Raw genomic sequence first — 18,538 nt, 5'->3', positions numbered from 1 at the left:
CCCGAAAAATTGAGCGTTTCTTGTTTTAACAGAGTGGCTCCGTCTCGCTATCTGCATTTGGGCTTGGGGTTGGGTTAGCAGCAGCAACAGGTTTTGTGTTAGCATCATGTGTTGATGTGAGGTGCTTCATAAGATTCGAGTTGCTTGAGGCAGACGTAGATAAAGTCTTGTTCCTGGGCATAGCGTGCATGTTACATAAACATTCTTGCCTTTAATTTCAATGAGCGAGAAGTGGTGCCGGTATTTCTAGTTCAAGAACACTACCTTTGAATTTCCCTGGCTCGTTCCCATTGTCGCTGTCTTGTGTTTACTGGTAGTCAGAGCGTGCAGTGAGACAGCGTGAGCAGGATATCCGCGTATCCGCCCACCCAGTGAATCATCATCGTGATTGTAACGGTGTCATCATCCCCCGCTGATGTGCACCTCGCGCTTCATTCAACCAAATTGTAGTAACGCGCCACTTTACATTCTCAATAACGATAACAGCGTTGCAACGATGGGAAAAGTAATGAATTAGATTACTCCGTTACTGAAAAAGTAATGCCGTTAGTAACGCCGTTATACTTAAACACCGTTACTCCCAACACTGTTTTTACTTAATCACCTTGTAAATACAATTTACAAAAATCCCCATCACTGTTTACTAAGGTGATGTCAAATTGCTGAAATATTCAGTTTATTGTCACTTTAGATGAAAAAAAGAAGCAAACTTTCATAACTGACCAGCTTTAATCACAACATGGCTGCTGCTGCTGCTTAAAAAATGACTTGAACAGTTAATGTGTTTAAACTGTGTCTGTGCCGCCGCCATCTTGGGACAGACAACTGATCTTAAAGACTCAGAAAAAGATTGTTGTACTGCTTTTGGATGTTCATGTGAAAGAAATGCTAAACTAAGCAACATGGAATAACATTTCACAGATGAAAAATGTGTTTTACAATATTATACTATTACTAAAGTGTTGAATTTAATATTACAAAAGGTAACATTAATCTTTCTTTTAAGCTAGCAGTAAGTTAATAGCCTGTCCTGATACTGAATTGAGCTAATGCTAGCTTGTGTCAGGTTATGTATGTTTTGTTTGAGTGATTATTAATATCTCAGTAAGATGCTGAAAACGATGTTTGTTATGTGTGTCACTGAACAGTTCCTCGTGTCATTCCCCATAGACCCCCATGTGTAAAAATCCAGACTTTACATCAGAAATATATAAATGTTTACAGCCTGGTACAAAAAAACAGTTTTGGTCTATGAAGCTAATTTCACACTTCATAACAACTGTTTATATAACTCACCTGTTTAAATTGTATCATGGCTTAAATCAGCACACTGTCACTAGCTTCAAAATAAGATGTTTAACCCATGTATAATCATTTTGTTTTATTAATTTAATCTGTCCTCTTCTTAAATAAACTGAATTGAACTTTGACATTTAGTTTCTTCTTATTTTACACGTTTATTTTTTTTATGACACTCTTATGACATACTTCAGTTTATCACAAACATGAAGGAAGGGTAAAAACTAATCTAAAAAGTAACGACAAAATGCATTTCCTGCAGAAAATGCTTGTGAATGCTGAAAAGCTAAATTGCTAAAGTTTAACTAGCTTGCTAGCTTTAATGCGAAATAAGGTGAAGCAGTAAGAATAGTTGGAAAAGTTGGAATAGTATTAATTAGTTTACATTTCTTTAACATGTTAAATAACACCAAACATGTATGATACTAAAGTGGAATATTTAAAGGTTTTCTGAAAAGCTGTCACTACACTGGATTGCAGGCTTCAATGTGAAGTAGGTGAAGTTCTTCAAAAAATTAGCAAAAGTGGAAACTGTTCTGTAATATGAATGTCTTTAAAATATGAATAATACTAACATTGTATGAAATATCTGCGCCACTGAACTCTATCGATCTGCGCTTGTTGCTGAGCAACAGTCTGCTCCGTTAGTTGCTCCTCTGTAGTTCGGTGGGCTCGGGGACGCGACTGATCATATCGACGGGGTTTTCTGTCAACGGTCAGCCGTCTGCTATATGTGTCCCGGCCCTAAGGCGCACTTAAAAGCCTTTAATTTTTTTTCTCAAAAAACGACAGTGCGCCTTATAATCCGGAGCGCCTTATATATGGATCAATTGGTTAATTGGTTGATCCATACTGGTTGTACACGGCGCTCAAGGCGCTCTGTCAAAATGTTTCAGTATGAAAAACCAATAAAAACAATTTAATAATAACAAAATGTTTCAGTACGACTGGTAAACTACAAAGCCGCACCGCTTGCACACAGCTCCGTCTATTGATCTACGACTCCATATCACCGATGCTGTCAAAAAACAAGTGAAGCAAACTAATTCGGAGTTTGCCGTCATACAGGGTGGATTAACTAAAGAACTCCAGCCGCTAGATATTGGTGTCAACAGGGCGTTCAAAGCTAGACTGCGAGCTGCGTGGGAGCAGTGGATGACAGAAGGCGAACACATGTTCACCGAGACGGGGAGACGGCGCCGGGCGACTTACGCCACTATCTGCCAGCGGATCGTGGATGCCTGGGCTGATATATCAGTCTCAACTGTGTTGAGTTATGCACTAACGTTTGATTTAGTGGTAACAGACTGTTTCTTTTACTACGTGTTTACTGAATCAGGGAAAAGTCCCCCTCCACGTTTGGGAGAAGAGTGAGCAAGGCTGGGAGATATTGTTAATATGCACATTAACGTTTGAACAACGTTACCATGGGAGTGAACAGAGTTGTCAGAACGCTTAATAAAGATTGACTTTATCTGACTGTTTTGTTGACATTCCCTTTAGCATCTAGTAACATAACGCAACCCCAGTCAAACGTTTGACTGTAGTATCTTCTATTCTATGCGCCTTATAATCCGGTGCGCCCTATATATGAAAACAGTACTAAAATAGGCCGTTCATTGAAGGTGCGCCTTATAGTGCGGAAATATGGTAGACTTTCTAATGCACGATCTTTACTTGTAACAGAGTATTTCTAAACTGTGGTAGCCTATTGCTACTTTGAATTTAATCTTTAGTTTAGTTTGGTCACTTTATTCTGCTCAACCTGAGGCAGATTATTTTGATGATTAAGACATGAACATGTGTCTTGTTTGCTCGCGCTCATCTTCTCTTCAGAAACAACCGTTCAAACACAAGCTAGGAGCTACGATCACCTTTTGGCAATTTTTGCTGCAGAATGACTCTTCAACAATATTTTACTTTGTAGTTTGAATTGAGGATTAAAAAGTATAAAATGTGAGCTTAGGTTGCAATTTGTGAAAAAAACAGATGAGGGGTGTTAAGTTAACTGACTTGAACTTGACGTGAAAGTATAAGCGGAGCGTCTGTTTTATATCGTTATTTATTCGTACATGTGCACGGCTCTGTTCATCCGTCTCCATCATTACACACAAGTGAACTGGTATACATGGCATACATGCAGTATGAGAAACTGTAATACCTCAAATATAACAACCAACACTATTACCGTAATGTATTGATAAGAGTGTTATCCAAAAATGATATTTAACACACAGATACATACTTTGGGAGGAAGACAGTGTTACAATTTATGACACAAATAAATGGGTAAAAACGACTTTCTTCAGAGTTCTCCTCATAGAATTTAATGTGAAATGACATATTCACAACACCCTGTGCATCATCTGTTCATTCTGTTGTTAGAGAGAGAGAGAGAGAAAGAGAGAGAAGTGTGAACTTTTCATTTAATAATCTTGTGACATTTTATATTCCCTGTTTATAAGCAAGACACTGATGATGTCATACAAAGTCAGAAAATAGAAAGCAAACTGTTTCCAGCGGACACTAAAGAATGATGGAGCAGCAGGAAACAGACCAGGTCAGATAGTAAACAGCTGATTCATTCATCTGACTTGTAGAATAACCTCAATGATTGAATTGTTTTAAATGTCTGGGAATGTGGAACAACTAAATGCAAAATGAATGAAATAAAACAAGGCCACATGCTTATTATTTGTGACTTGATTTGATGGATTTATTCTTCCTGTTGTGTCTGTGTTTAAACTCCTAATTAAAAGGTAAAGTTTCCATCCACTAAAAGTTCTGTTGTTGCCGCTCAGACTCAGATTATTATTCTAAGTGTCTGACAACATTATGGAAAGGATCCCTACAGAGATAGAGCTTTTAGTTAATGAGTAAGATCCTTTTAGTTTAACATGAAACAACCCCAAAACCCCCACCCCCAACCCCCCCCCCCACCCCAAAAAAAAACAGACTTTTAGCGTGTATAGAGCCAGTATATTTCCACCAGACTCCAATCAAGACTTTTAGCGTGTATAGAGCCAGCATCTTTCCACCAGACTCCATGTAAATAACCAGGACTTTTAGCGTGTATAGAGCCAGTATATTTCCACCAGACTCCATGTAAATAATCAGGACTTTTAGCGTGTATAGAGCCAGCATATTTCCACCAGACTCCATGTAAATAATCAGGACTTTTAGCGTGTATAGAGCCAGCATATTTCCACCAGACTCCATGTAAATAATCAGGACTTTTAGCGTGTATAGAGCCAGCATATTTCCACCAGACTCCATGTAAATAATCAGGACTTTTAGCATGTATAGAGCCAGCATATTTCCATCTGTAAATGGGTGAATTAAGGGTTCATTTCAACCAAACCAGAGTGATTGTTGTTGGAACAGTTGATATATATGTTTTTCTTTTTCTATCAACTATAAATGAAGTATGTTTAATAATCATGAAATTGCTATTTTGTTTAAATGGAGTCTGATGGAAACATACATTTAAATGCTTACATTATATTTAGTTATTTCACTTTATACTTACAAATAGTTTTCATTATTTCAGTGCTTTACATTATTTAATACTCAAGTAAAGTACAAGTACCTGGAGTTAAGTCCAGTACTTGAGTAAATGTCCTCAGTTCCAGTCCACCACTAACTGATTAATGAACTGAATGTGTATCTGTTGTTCCCCTCCTGACCTCCAGGTGGCGGCGTTCTTTCATTTTAAACTTTAATCTGAAAAACCCTGACTTGGAGGAAACGACACACCCTGGTGGACAACAGACACGATCTGGGCGGAGGACGATTGGAGACGAGACCTGGAGTGAATGCATCTGGTTGGACCGGAAAGGGAGGAACGCGGACGGTTTGAATTGGAATTTGTTTGTAGTCGCTCTGTGGTAGTCGTTGACAGAACTCACTTATACTAACATGTACAGTGAATGTAACCTGAACTATGTCGGACGAGTCTGATGGCCAAGTTTCGGTTAACGATAGTAATGAGATGGCATGGGAAGAAGTTAGGAAAAAAAAGTGTAGACTAAGATCGGATAGTGGATCTGACTCTACAGACGCCATTAAAAAGAAAAGTAGACCTGAAAGAGATGGAACTAAGAATAAGGTACAGCAGTCACTCAAAGAAATATGGAAAGTGGTTGTTGTATTTGAGCAACAGGGAGGGCCACATTTACACCCAATCCATATCACTAAAGCAATTGAGGAAGAAATAGGGAAAATCAAGCATGCACGATTCATGGGAAATGGGAGGCTAATGATTTTTGCAGCGTCTGAGGAACAAAGGGAGATGATCTTAAAGAAAGACACATTGAATAAGGTCAAAGTTACATCGCACATTCCAGGAATAATGTCAAAACAGAGAGGAGTTATAACTGGAATTCCAATTTCAGTTTCTGTTGATGAAATTAAAGGTAGTTTGAAAGGGGGAGAGCTTATTGATGCAAAACGATTGACTAAAGGAAAAGAGAAAATAGAAAGCCTGTCTATAAGAATGCCATGCCTTCGAAAGTTCAAATGGGCTACATGTGCTATCCAGTAAGAGAGTACATTCCACATCCATTGAGATGTTTTAAATGTCAGAGGTTCGGACATGTAGCTGCTCAATGTCGAGGAAAAATTAGATGTGCTAAGTGTGGAAGTAAGCATGAATATGGGCAATGTGGGGATAATACAGAGTTAAAGTGCTGCAATTGTGGAGGTCGACACAGTGCTGCTTACGGAGGATGTGTGAAGCAAAAGGAAGCTAAGGAAGTTCAGAAATATAAGATAACCCATAAAGTTTCGTATGCTGAGGCAATCAAACACATTGTGAAAAATAAAAAAAAGAAGAAGAAAAATCAGCACCTATCTATTTACCTGAGCAAAGGAGTACAGATAACAACAGGACAAACCCACTCAGAGAGAGTAATAGGACTCCTATAGGGAATATAGATCAACAGAACAAGACACTCAGGCCTCCTGTTCCAACATGTTGTGAATGTAAGAAGAGAATTTCAGACAAGACACTTTTGATAAAGAAAAATGATTTTATTGCTTTCATATGTTCAGTGGTTAATGTTACTATGCTACATGTTAAGAAAAGTGATAAAATCAAATCAGTTGTGGAAGCTGCTAATGATATTTTGGGTTTAATAACGAAGGCAGATGATATTCATGAAATATTAAATCAGAGGTATGGAGGGTCTCAAATTGGTTAAAACGTTAATAATGTTTTTCATTCTCCAGTGGAATGCGCGGAGTCTGATAGCGAATGGACAGGAATTTAAGAGGTATGTTCAAGAAATGGCAAACCAACCAGATGTTATATGTATCCAAGAAACATGGTTAAGACCGCATTTAGAGTTTGTATTGAAGGATATTATAGTATAAGATTTGATAGAGGTAAAGAAAGAGGAGGAGGTTGCATTACATTTATCAAAGAAGGGATAGCATTCAGACACATTAATACAGCGTCTGAACATGAAAATGTGGTTGTTGAAATCTTTTATGGTGACAAAGGTAAATTTACTGTTATAAATTATTACAACCCATGTAAAGCATTAACGAATGATTTGTTGAGAAGTATAGCTAAAAGAAGTCATAAAGAAATATGGTGTGGGGATTTTAATGCTCATAATAGTTTATGGGGAAGTAGACATACAGATTTGAATGGAGAAATATTAGAAGAAATGATAGCTGACAGGATGCTAGTATGTTCGAATGATGGTAAAGGGACAAGGATAAATATTTTCAAAAATGAGACATCATGTATTGACCTCACTTTAGTTGATAGAACAATAGTCAGCAGGTGTGACTGGGAAGTAGATCAGAGCACAAGTATTGGAAGTGATCATTTTCCAATAATATGTAGTGTAGATATTGATTTTAAGAGGAAAGAATTGTATACCCATCATAGATGGTGTTTTAAGAAGGTAAATTGGAAGAAATTTTCTAAATGGTGTATAGATGGATTAAATGACATGCCTGAAGAAAAAGAACAAAGTATTGATGACATGAATCGAAGGTTGAGTATGGTTATCATTGCAGCAGCAAGTCAGAGTATTCCTAAAAATATGAGCCAAAGAGGAAAAACTTCTGTTCCATGGTGGAATAATAAATGTACAGAAGTTGTTAAGGAAAGAAATAGAGCTTTTAAAATGCTGCGTAAAACGCTTAATATGGATACTCTTATGGAATATCAAAGGAAAAAGGCGATGGCTAGGAAAGTTATTAAAGAATCTAAAAAAGAATCTTGGAGACAATTTTGTTCGACAATTGGAAGAGAAACAACGCTGAATAAGATGTGGATGATGGTTAAAAAGATGATAGGTAAATAATATATAAGCCCCCATATATTCATGTCCTAATTGACGAAATTAGGACAAAATACAGCAATATCAGATATGGACAAAGCTAATTTGCTTGGAGGCAAATTTACAGAGAATCATAGAGGTAACCATTTGGATGAGTGTGTTAAGAAAAGAAAGGAAGATATTATGAATGCTAACACAGACATTCTTAATACTAGAGAGGGAAATATGTCTTTCTTAGATGTTGAATTTAGTTTATCGGAACTTAAAATGGCTTTAGGTAATACAGGATATTCTTCTCCAGGATGTGATGATATATGCTATGCAATGATTAGAAATCTGCCTGATAAACTTTGGAAAAAATTCTTGAATTATTTAACAAGATCTGAAATGAGGGCAAAATACCAAAAGTATGGAAAGATGCAATCATTCTTCCATTTCCTAAACCAGGAAAGGATTCTAGCAATCCAGAGAACTATAGACCCATTGCTTTGACATCCCATTTAGGAAAATTAATGGAAAAAATAGTAGTGGCGCGTTTGAATTATTATCTTGAATATAAATGTCCTTTAAAAAAGTATCAGAAAGGGTTCCGAAAAGGTAAATCAACTACTGATGCTTTAGTTAAGCTCAGCAATGAGATAGAGAAGACTCTAGTTATGAAAGAGGTCATGGTGGCATTGTTTTTAGATATTGAAAAAGCGTATGACACTATGTGGAGAGAGGGACTATTAATTAAATTAGATATAATGGGAATCAGTGGGAGAATGTATAATTATATATTAGACTTTCTGTCTCACAACGTTGTCGGGTCAGAGTTGGTAAAGGCATAAGTGAAGAGTTTACGGTTTACAGCGGAATTCCTCAAGGAAGTGTTATTAGTCCCATATTATTCAATATTATGGTAAATGATATATTTGAAAAATCAGGGGAAAGGAATGAAGGGTTACTGTATGCAGATGATGCTGTAATTTGGAAACGGGGACGCAATATATCATACATAACAAGAGTTGTTCAGAGGGATATACAAGCACTAGAACAATGGGGTAATGATTGGGGATTTAAGTTTTCCATACCTAAAACAAAGATTATGTTCTTTACCAGAAATAAGGTCCCAGATAGGTATACAGTTATGTTGTACAATCAATCAATTGAAAGAGAGAAGAAATTTAAATATTTGGGCATGTGGTTGGATGAACGTCTTACATGGAAACATCATATAGACCATATTGAAACCAAATGTAAAAAGGTTCTAAATCTAATGAGGATGATAACTGGACAGTGTTGGGGAGCAGATAAACAGTCTTTGATGTGTATACAGTATATAAAGCTTTAATAAGATCTACCATAGACTATGGATGTATAGTTTATAGTTCAGCATGCAAAACTTCTTTAAGGAAAATTGAGAGGATTCAATTCAAAGCTATAAGACTTGCTTTAGGAGCTATAAAAACAACCCCTACGTGTGCTTTATTAGTAGAATCGGAGGAATCTCCTCTTAGTTTGAGGTATGATAAATTGTCTTTGACATACTGGGTTAGGTTGCTGGGAAGTATTAATAATCCAGCAAGTTCAGTTCTTAATGTTTGCTGGGAATATCAAACAAAATCACAAGGGTTTGGGTGGAACATCAACAGTATAGCAGAACAGTATGGAATTAAAGATCTGAAATTTAGTCCATCACTGGCGCCAGTGCTATTCCCCATGGATTCCATCACAACAAAGAGGTTAACAGTGAACTGTTGGAAGAAAAGAGAGAGTATCCTAATGAACAAAGTTTTGCAGCATACTGCCAGGGTTATATAAAATCAACATTCTATGGATATGTTAAAATCTATACAGATGGTTCAAAAGATCCACAAAATGGTCATTGTGGGATTGGGTTGTTTATTCCGGAATTTAATAAAAGAGATGGCTATAGGTTAAATATTTTTCTTTAAGTATACTCTATTGAGAGGACTGGGATAATAACAGCTCTAAGGTGGATTGAAGAGGTTAAGCCAGTGAGAGCTGTGATCTGTACAGATTTCATGGCAGCTATTCATAGCCTAGATACAGGTCATTCATCAAGAGAAGATTTGATTATAGAAATTAAACATTTACTATTGCATTTCAGGAACCTTGGAATCAATATTCAGTTTTGTTGGGTTCCAGCTCATATAGGTATAACAGGAAACAAAGAGGCTGATAAAATTGCGAAAAAGATGCTGAAAACAAATGTATAGGAATTAATGTCCCACTGGGGAAGGGTGAAGCTAAATCTCTAATTAAGTCTGAAAATATGCAAAGATGGCAAACTGAATGGGAGGCTGAGGTTAATGCTAGACACTATCATAAATCACAGAAGATTGTGACCGGGAAAAGGGTTACTTCACTGAGTTTATACAGACGGGAAGAAGTGGTCTATACCAGACTTAGATTAGGTCACACAGGATTGAATGCTACCTTACAAATAATAGGTTCTAGCAATGGCTTATGCATAGAATGCCAAGACAAAGAAGATGTAGAGCATGTGCTTTTTGTGTGTAAGAAGTATGATGATAGTAGAATACAATGGCAGGAAATGGAAGGAGAGAATGCAATACGTGATATTTTGGAAGAACAGGGTATGGCAAGGGAAAGACTTGAAGCTTTATTTATTTTTCTTCATAATACTGGTTTAGTAAAAAGAATATAGTTTTTTGTTTATTTTGAATTAATTCAAGCCTAGACTCTATGACGTTTGTATGAAGTTCATGGTATACACTCCTGTATAGTTGGTGGCGGTATAATACAAAAGTAGTAATCTGCCAAAAAACTAAAAGAAGAAGAAGAAAAGAAAAGCGGAACTAATGTACGACGCAACGTTCTACACGGGTAAATTAGAGCGGCGCACCCAACCACTAGGCTGCAGCGTGCAGCGTGTGGTGGTGCTCGGTGAATGAGACAGCAACTCCTCTTGGAGAGAGCAGAGGAGCTCCGAGTTCTCCTGTTGGTAAGATCAACCATTTCATCTCGGAAGGGACTTGTTGTTGTTGTTGTTGTTGCTGCTGCTGCTGCTGCTGCTGCTGCTGCTGCTGCTGCTGCTGCTGCTGCTGCTGCTGCTGCTGCTGCTGCACATAACCGGGTTCCTTTTGTTCCTCACACTGAGAATGAAATCAAGTTTGGAAATGTCTGCTCTCGATATGTTTAGAAACTTAATCATATCTAAACAAACTCATCGAAGCAGAAGCGAATATCCAAATGGCAGTCTCGTTGCTAGGACTACACAATGCTGGGATGTTAACCACGGGACTTCATCCATCTTGGCTGTTGCATCGCGATAATAAATCCATTTGAGTAAAGTAATCAACAGGCTATCTGCCCGTGTTAAGTAGGGAGGGATGGTTAGGAAACGAAATGTAATGCATGCCCCTCCGTTTTTTCTTCTTCTAATAGTTATCATGAAACGAGGAAGGGACATAGCGTCTTTTTATTTTGCCCCAATAAACAAAAAAACACCTTCTGTTTCATTCGGCCATGACTGATGTGCACAGTTACTGTTAAATAGTGGTCCTGTGCCACACTGGTCCACCCATCACATGTTATAGCAGCCTTACTCACTTGTGCTAACTCCTGAATAACATTTTGTTTTTCAACAGAGTACCATGCAGGAATAAGAGTATTGGACAGAGCATCCCTGGATGGGGGTCGGTAGCGAGGATTAAGGGCAGCAGTCATCTCTCTGTATTAAAGAAAATATTTTTATAAATTTTTTCAAAAGGTTCTGATAAAAAAAATTAAAAACATCAAGTAGAGAAACAAGAGTTTCACAAGAGTTTACCTGTAATATGGACATTCCACAGTTGAAAAAGAATGCAGTCCCTTCACCACAAACTTTGTCACAGTCCTGTGAATTTCCTCCACCTTCTCCTTTGTCAGACTAGCCTTCTTTGCCAAGGTGAATGGCGTTACTGACACTGTGCTACTAGTGCTAGCTGGTGGAGAGCAAAACATATAAACCTAATTAACGTCAAATATTTAACAAATCACTTGACCATTTGTTAGTATAAATACAATATTAGCAATCACTATTACATTAGCCTAGTTACCTGCAGAAAGGCTGCTGTCATCATCAATGTTCACAAAATTGCTAGCAGTAGGACTTGGACTGGTCCCGCAGCTGCTGTCACTGGGACCAGGGGCTGGTGATGTCCGCAAGTTGTCGAACACCGTGCATCCCTCTGCTTTAATATGTATCCCGTGTGTCGCCGCATGTTTCAATAAATTTGACGTGCTTCCCCCTTTGCACGTTATTGTTTTTAAACATTTGTTGCATTTTGCAAACTCGGAATCCTTGGCTGTGAAATACAGCCACACTTTCGACCGCTTCACTTTAGGCATTTTAAATGCACTAAAAGCTAGCTAGCTAAGAGAGCGTATGATGTCGGAGAATAGCGCGGACACGCGCTTCACACCACGAGCGGGCACGTTCGGCACTGGCAGGGCGGAAAAGGGAGAAAGGAAAAAAGAGTCTGCTACTGCTGTCCAGAGGCGCGACAGAGGGAAATCTTTCAGTCAGAACCAAAATGAGGAACCGAAATTCACGTTCTAATCCGGTCCGAATACTACCGTTTGCGTAGGAACCGGTTCCATAGTAGAACCGGGTTTCGGTACCCAACCCTAGAACCGGGACCCCCGTTTTCAAGCGGACCAGAGTTCTGGTGTTTGATCTGAACCAAGTTCAGATTGAGGACAGTAAAGTTGTCAGTGTAAGTTAGCACACCTAAACAACGGAGTTTGAGTGAGACAGGAAGACAGCTGTCTCCGAGATGACGTCATCTTCTGCCTTCTGTAGAAGTGGTGAACTTACAGCTCGCAGCACTTTAATCACATATAGTGGGGAGCTTTGGACTGATATCTAGTGTCGGCAAAATCACTTTTTATTGAGTTTCCTTTTTCCTGAAATGCTCTGAGTGAATTTAGTTTAAAAAAAATATAATGTTGACCTTTTATTGTGCAGTTGTTTATATTTATTCCCAGTTTAATATAATGCTGTTTTCTCCAAACTACTCCGAGTTCATTGTGTAGCGAGGAAGGAAATGGAACAGTTTTCCAGCCGCTGCTTTGAGTTTGCCGACTGTTGTTTTAGTTGTGTGTGGATGTGAGGAAAAGGAGAGGAGACAGCAGCTCCTGAATATCTCTGCGTGCTTTGATTTGTACTGAACAGAATCCAGAGTGAGTCCAGCAGCCCCAGTGGACATCTGCTGGATTTCAGGACAAGAGAGGAATGGAGGAGGACAACCATAAACGGGAGCAACGGAGCAACAAGGTCCCCAGAAGACCAGCAGCAGACTGGGACTCTGATACCAGCCATGTTCAGGTCAGTGTTCAGGGGAGTATCACACAAAAGTAGAATTTATAAATCCAGGATAACTGATGAAGTGAGGCTTGACCTAGACTAATCTGTGCACCCTGGCTTGGTGTGTCTCACGAAGACCAAGTCAGGCTGAGGAGGAGAGACTAGGTCGAGTCAGGCAGAGGGGGAGAGACTAGGTCGAGTCAGGCTGAGGAGGAGAGACTAGGTCGAGTCAGGCTGATATAGTAAAAAGAAATATACAGAGTGAGCAGCAGCTCTCTTTCTCTTCATTCTTCTCCTCCTCAGCACCTGCTCATTAATGTTATGGCTGCCATACATAAACATTTTGAAATAAAAGCGAAAATGTTTACTTCCTCCATAACCTCCCTAACTTAGCCAAAGTCCGCATATTTATGCGGAGGCCGCATTTTTTCAAATACGCTGCACTTTACCCGCATAAATTGCCGATTTCCGCGCAAAATATGCGTGGCTTGCATCAATTCATAATCCTTATTCATAATTTTTTTTGCAAAAAAGTCACATAATATATCTTAAAAGAAGGGTGAAAAATGTTGCGTTTACTTCACACAAGAGTAGCCATTTTCCTCTGTTGCCATGGGAACGTTATGAAGTGACGTAATTAAGCGACGTGAACATCGAGTGTGTTGGGGAATCACTTTTTTTCTCTTTTTCATCAAACCGCAGTGTTTGCAAGTTCCTGCAATTTTTGCAAGTTCCCGCAATTTCATTGCATAAAAATCCCGCATATTCCATTGCATTTAAAAAAAAAAACGTGCCGCATAATCAAGGATTTTTGACCGCAAAAAAAAACAAAAAAAAAATTATTAATCAAACTATCCAACAACAATATTGAACTAACTATACAGGACAAATTGAATATCCCAGCTTAATCCCTTATTCTGGTTATGTGCAATAGCCCCCTGGACACAACAACTACTCTAAAGTAACAGAGGGCTATTTCACAAAACCTAGATAGTGGATTAGACAAACTTTTTTTTCTTTTTTACGTTATTGACAATAGAGCTTTCTGAACTGTCTGTGGAATAGATCAACGGAGAGGAGAGAAAGCAGAGTGGCCATAAAGGACAGCTAAACACAGTAAAGACTCTCACACTGAGCTGAAATGGAAACACTGTGCTAAGATTAAGCCCATGTTTTCACCCATCTTCCCAAACTGTTGCCTGTTATGTAGATAGATTCTCAGCCAGTTCAAGTTTACTGATTCATCTGTCAGGATTTATTGCTTCTTTCGGAGGCTCGACTTTTTCAAGTCTGGTTCCTGAACGGTTTAGAATAGTTTGTTCCTTTGTTCTGACACATCAACGATCGGTCTCACACATGCACTTACTCAGACATTCTGGGATAGGAGAAAAAACACTTTGGCTTGTTTGCATTTCTGTAAACCAATCACAATCGTCTTGGGCTGCGCTAAGCTCCGGACGCAACGACTTTGGCTCTGCAAAATAGTCTCAGGAAGGAACTTGTTTAGGTGGAACATTTTCACCCCGATAGAAGAAACGCCATCTGCATGTTGACAGACAGCAGCTCAGCTTTCACACACACACACACACACACACACAAACACACAGGTAAGATGGAGTGAAGATACTCTAGGATAAATAGGTTTGAAATAATTTTTACAACTGGAATTAATTTTTTTTGTTATTACAAAGGGAAAGTACCAAAAAAAAGGTACCGTTGGGTACCAGAACCAAATTTCAGGTTTTGCTACTGGCACCGGTAAAAATGTGAACGGTACCCAACCCTAGCCACATGTAATATAAAATGAAAGAACCAACCAGGCCTGCCTTCTTGAACAATCAAAACATTGTTCTAAACTTGCCATTTTCAGCATGTAGCTTGCTAGCTCATAGTTTTGTTTTTGTTTTCCGAAATGAACTGAGTTTTGCAAAGCGAGGAACATCTGGCAATTTTCTGGTTGATTAAGGCTACTGTGCATGTAGCTTGTAGATCCAGTTAATGAATTTTGTGGCTGTAATGCAGGAGATACTTCACACTCTGAAGTCCTATGGATTCGTCACCTCATCAGCCCTTGCATTTTCTCCATTCAAACAGAAAATTTGAATATAGTAAAACATGGTAAACTATAATTCACTTCCACCTCCCATTAGTTCTTCTAACCCTTGTATCATTATCTCTGCATGTTTCCCCCTTGGGTCTACCAAAGGTGCCCTCAGCAGACGTCAAGCTGGCGACCGGAGCAGGAAAGAAGGGCAAGAAGGCCAAGGATGAGGAGCAGCCTGCAGCTCCTCCTGCAGCTGCAGAAACGGCAGCAGTGAAGGAGGAGGAAGAGAAGGAGTATGTGGTGGAGAAAATTTTGGACCGCAGAGTGGTGAACGGAAGAGTAGAGTTTCTGCTGAAATGGAAGGGGTTCTCAGAGTAAGTATTAGTCTATAATATTAATACTTGGTGTTCTCTATATATTTATATAGTATCTTGTTCATTTAAAAATTGCAGATAATCTACAGCATAAATTTCAGCATTGTATCATGCCCTCAAAGTTGAAAGTCTTTTGACACTAAGTTGCAGACCTGCAAATAACGTTACAAAATGACAATAGAAAAAAGGAACAATATGAATTAGCAATTAGAGTGAGAATGTATTGCCTAAAAACAAAGCCTGAGGAGATTTTCTTCTGTCTGCACCCACCTTTCCAGTGAGGATAACACATGGGAGCCGCAAGACAACCTGGACGTTGACCTTATCACTGAGTACATGCAGAAACACAAGGAGAAGGAGGAGAAGAAGGAGAAGAAGAAGGGCAAGAGGAAAGTTGTCAGTGAGGCCTCGGGAGACTCAGAGGAGCGAGGGAGCAAGAGGAAGGAGGAGGAGGTGAGCGAAGGAAAGAGGTTACTCCAGACTGAAGAGTCCCATAAATCTAATCTCAATATTAACGAATAATAATATAGTGCAGAAAAGCGAGGAATTTAAATAATTTATTAAAACTGTAAAAATAACTAAGGCTGTCAAACAATAAAATTTTTTTAATCGCGATCGCTGAATTAATTTCATGTTTTATCACATGATTAAAATTCTATTATTTTGCATTTCAGAACTGTTTTTAAGTACATATTAACAATGGAAAGCAATTCTTACCAGTGTATCTTGATTGGGAATCAAATGAATGCATGAATGAACTTGACTTGAAGATTTGTATTTGTTTATTATTTTTTTACTGTAAACAAAAGAACAATGTGTGAATCTGTCATTATTGCACAATTCCTCCAAGTACCTAACTAAAAACTTAAAAATCCTTATCCTTACCAGAGTCAATATAGTGTGCAATAACTTCTATATCATTTTGATTACTCACTGACATCCAGTGATCACCGGTTAATGAGACAGCGTTTGCACTTTGCAGCAGTTCCAGTTGGGCTGCTTTCTCCATGTCGTACAGGCTGTGTGTGCGTGGGGCTGCTGTCCCGCTCGACGGCAATGTATAAGACGGGTCAGAACATGGCAACCGTAGTACGTCTGTAAGACCCGAGTTTTCTACGATCCTGAACGATCTGCAGTTAGTTGCCACCCATTTCGCAAGAGCTGTAGTAATTTTTTTAAATTTGGTTTCATCAACAGGTCGGCGAGTAGCACTCTCCAAAATAGTGCTTTACTTCAGCCCACTAGCATCAACCTGAGTCATGTTAACTGGTTGCTTAGCTCGTAGGTGGTAGCTCAAGCTTGACGTGCTTCGGTGAATGTGCATGTTGCTTTTGACTTGTCTACTGAGCCATCCAGGAGTTTTGGAAAATAAAAAGCGCCATTCAGAATTGTGTCGCTGCTGCATTTCTCCATCATGCTGCAGCCTGCAGCAGCAGGATGTGTTACGAGGAAGTATGGCAGTTTGATGATAAGTAAAAGTGCGGGAAAGGGTCAAAATAGTAGCCTGTTGGGCACAACGGGAAGCTGAGTGAAGTGTAAAAGAAATGTATAAATGGTGGCATGCGATTAATGCGTTTTTAAAAAAAAAAAAAGAGAAAAAAAAACGTAACACGTTATGCTTGGCCCTTAATCGCATTGCGATTGACGCGTTGATGCTGACAACCTAATAATAACATACAGGATTTGTACGGGTGCTTGAAATCCTTGAAAATGCTTGGAATTGTAACTGTATTTCTTTCACAACAAATACCTAACTTACTGAATAGTTTGTTTATTAAATGGAGAAATAAAATGTTGGAGGAAATTAAACCTGCACTTGTGCATGTGTGACTGCGATCTGCCACCACGCCAAGACCCGCCCTAGGAAGCAGCTCGATTGGTTGGGGTAAAGCATTTCACCTCGAGTGGTTAAGGTTAGGATAGCCGATTGGTCACACTTACGCTACCTTGCGAAAGCATCATGGACACCTGGCCAATAAATGCTATTGAAGGGCGTGGCCATAGTGGGAGTCGTAATATCACTGCCGGCAGGTTGTCGTTTCAATGAACGTTGGCTGGAAGATGAAAAATAGAAATTCTGGATTAAACTGGGACAGACCCTATGAGTTGCCTCTTGTGAAGTCTGCAAAAAAGAGGTGCAGCTTTTCCCAATGGGCGAGTCTGCGCTCTCGAGTCACATGAAGTAAGTTTCAAGTAAGCCAACTGTAGCCTACTGTACACGTTAGCGCTGGGTAGCGCCGATTTTTTTTAATTTTTTTTTTTATTTAGTTTATTACAGAGACAGTGCATATTAATAAACATTTCTGCCAATATGCCAGAGTTAGCCAGAAGTCTATTTTTCATCTGCAGTCTCTAGACCGATGGTAAAAAAGTCACCCTAAAAGAATATAAAATTACGCATTTACATAACAGTATAACATTTAAGACATTTGATAAAAGGTACTATAAAGGCCAAAATGTACAATGGGAGCACAACAGACCACAATCAGACAAACATTAGACAAAGACACAAACACATATACATACACAGGGTCAAAAAGCCAACAGGGGGCAGCGTGAGTAGGTCAAGGAGTTAATGGTAATGTTGACAGTTCTGATTATCAATGAGCCATTTCTTTAGCTGGATCTTGAATGTACTGTAAGTGTTTAGATTTCTGATGGTTATGGGGGTGAGGTTCCACTCTGTAGCAGCTCGAACAGAGAAGGAAGTATGGCCAAATACACTTTTCCTGAATGGGATGATACAGTCTCCCCTCGCTGCACCTCTAGTTCTACTGTGATCGGCTGTTCTGATGTTGACAAACTGGTGTAAAGGAGGGGATGATAAACCGTTAATAATTTTATAGACAAGACATAGATTTGAGTATTTAACCATATTTTCCCAGTTAAGAAATCTGTATTTTTGTAATATTGGACAATGATGAGAAATGTTTGGTTTTTTGTCCAGGATTTTAACAGTTTGTTTGTAAAGTGATTGCAGAGGTTTCAGAGATATTACACTAGCTTGTGACCAAATGGGTAAACAGTAAGTGATATGTGAGAAGATCATCGAGTGCATGTACATTTTTGCTGCCTGTGTAGACATTTGATGGCGAATGTATCTAAAATTACTGAGGTTGAATTTGATTCGATTACAGACCTGTTTAACATGTGATGTAAATGACAACTTAGAATCAATTGATACACCCAGATATCTGTATTCAGACAC

At 38.8% G+C, this 18,538-nt stretch overlaps 2 protein-coding genes across 2 annotated transcripts in view; both read left to right on the top strand.

Annotated features, from left to right (window-relative positions):
• The window catches only part of LOC120570713 (NACHT, LRR and PYD domains-containing protein 12-like), a 565,262-nt gene that overhangs the window by 49,572 nt on the left and 497,152 nt on the right, over positions 1-18,538 (top strand). The window lies entirely within an intron of this gene.
• The window catches only part of LOC120570742 (zinc finger protein 883-like), a 340,678-nt gene continuing 332,602 nt past the window's right edge, over positions 10,463-18,538 (top strand). The window contains exons 1-2 of the mRNA XM_039819255.1: positions 10,463-10,566; positions 12,781-12,933. Of these exons, the coding sequence (XP_039675189.1) occupies positions 12,841-12,933 (93 nt within the window). The 5' untranslated portion in view covers positions 10,463-10,566; positions 12,781-12,840. The remainder of the gene's footprint in view (positions 10,567-12,780; positions 12,934-18,538) is intronic.

Source organism: Perca fluviatilis, chromosome 2 (genome assembly GCF_010015445.1).
Source record: "Perca fluviatilis chromosome 2, GENO_Pfluv_1.0, whole genome shotgun sequence".
Taxonomy (NCBI): Eukaryota; Metazoa; Chordata; class Actinopteri; order Perciformes; family Percidae; genus Perca; species Perca fluviatilis.
Note: the sequence above shows the minus strand (reverse complement) of the source record. Positions and strands in the feature narration are given on the sequence as shown.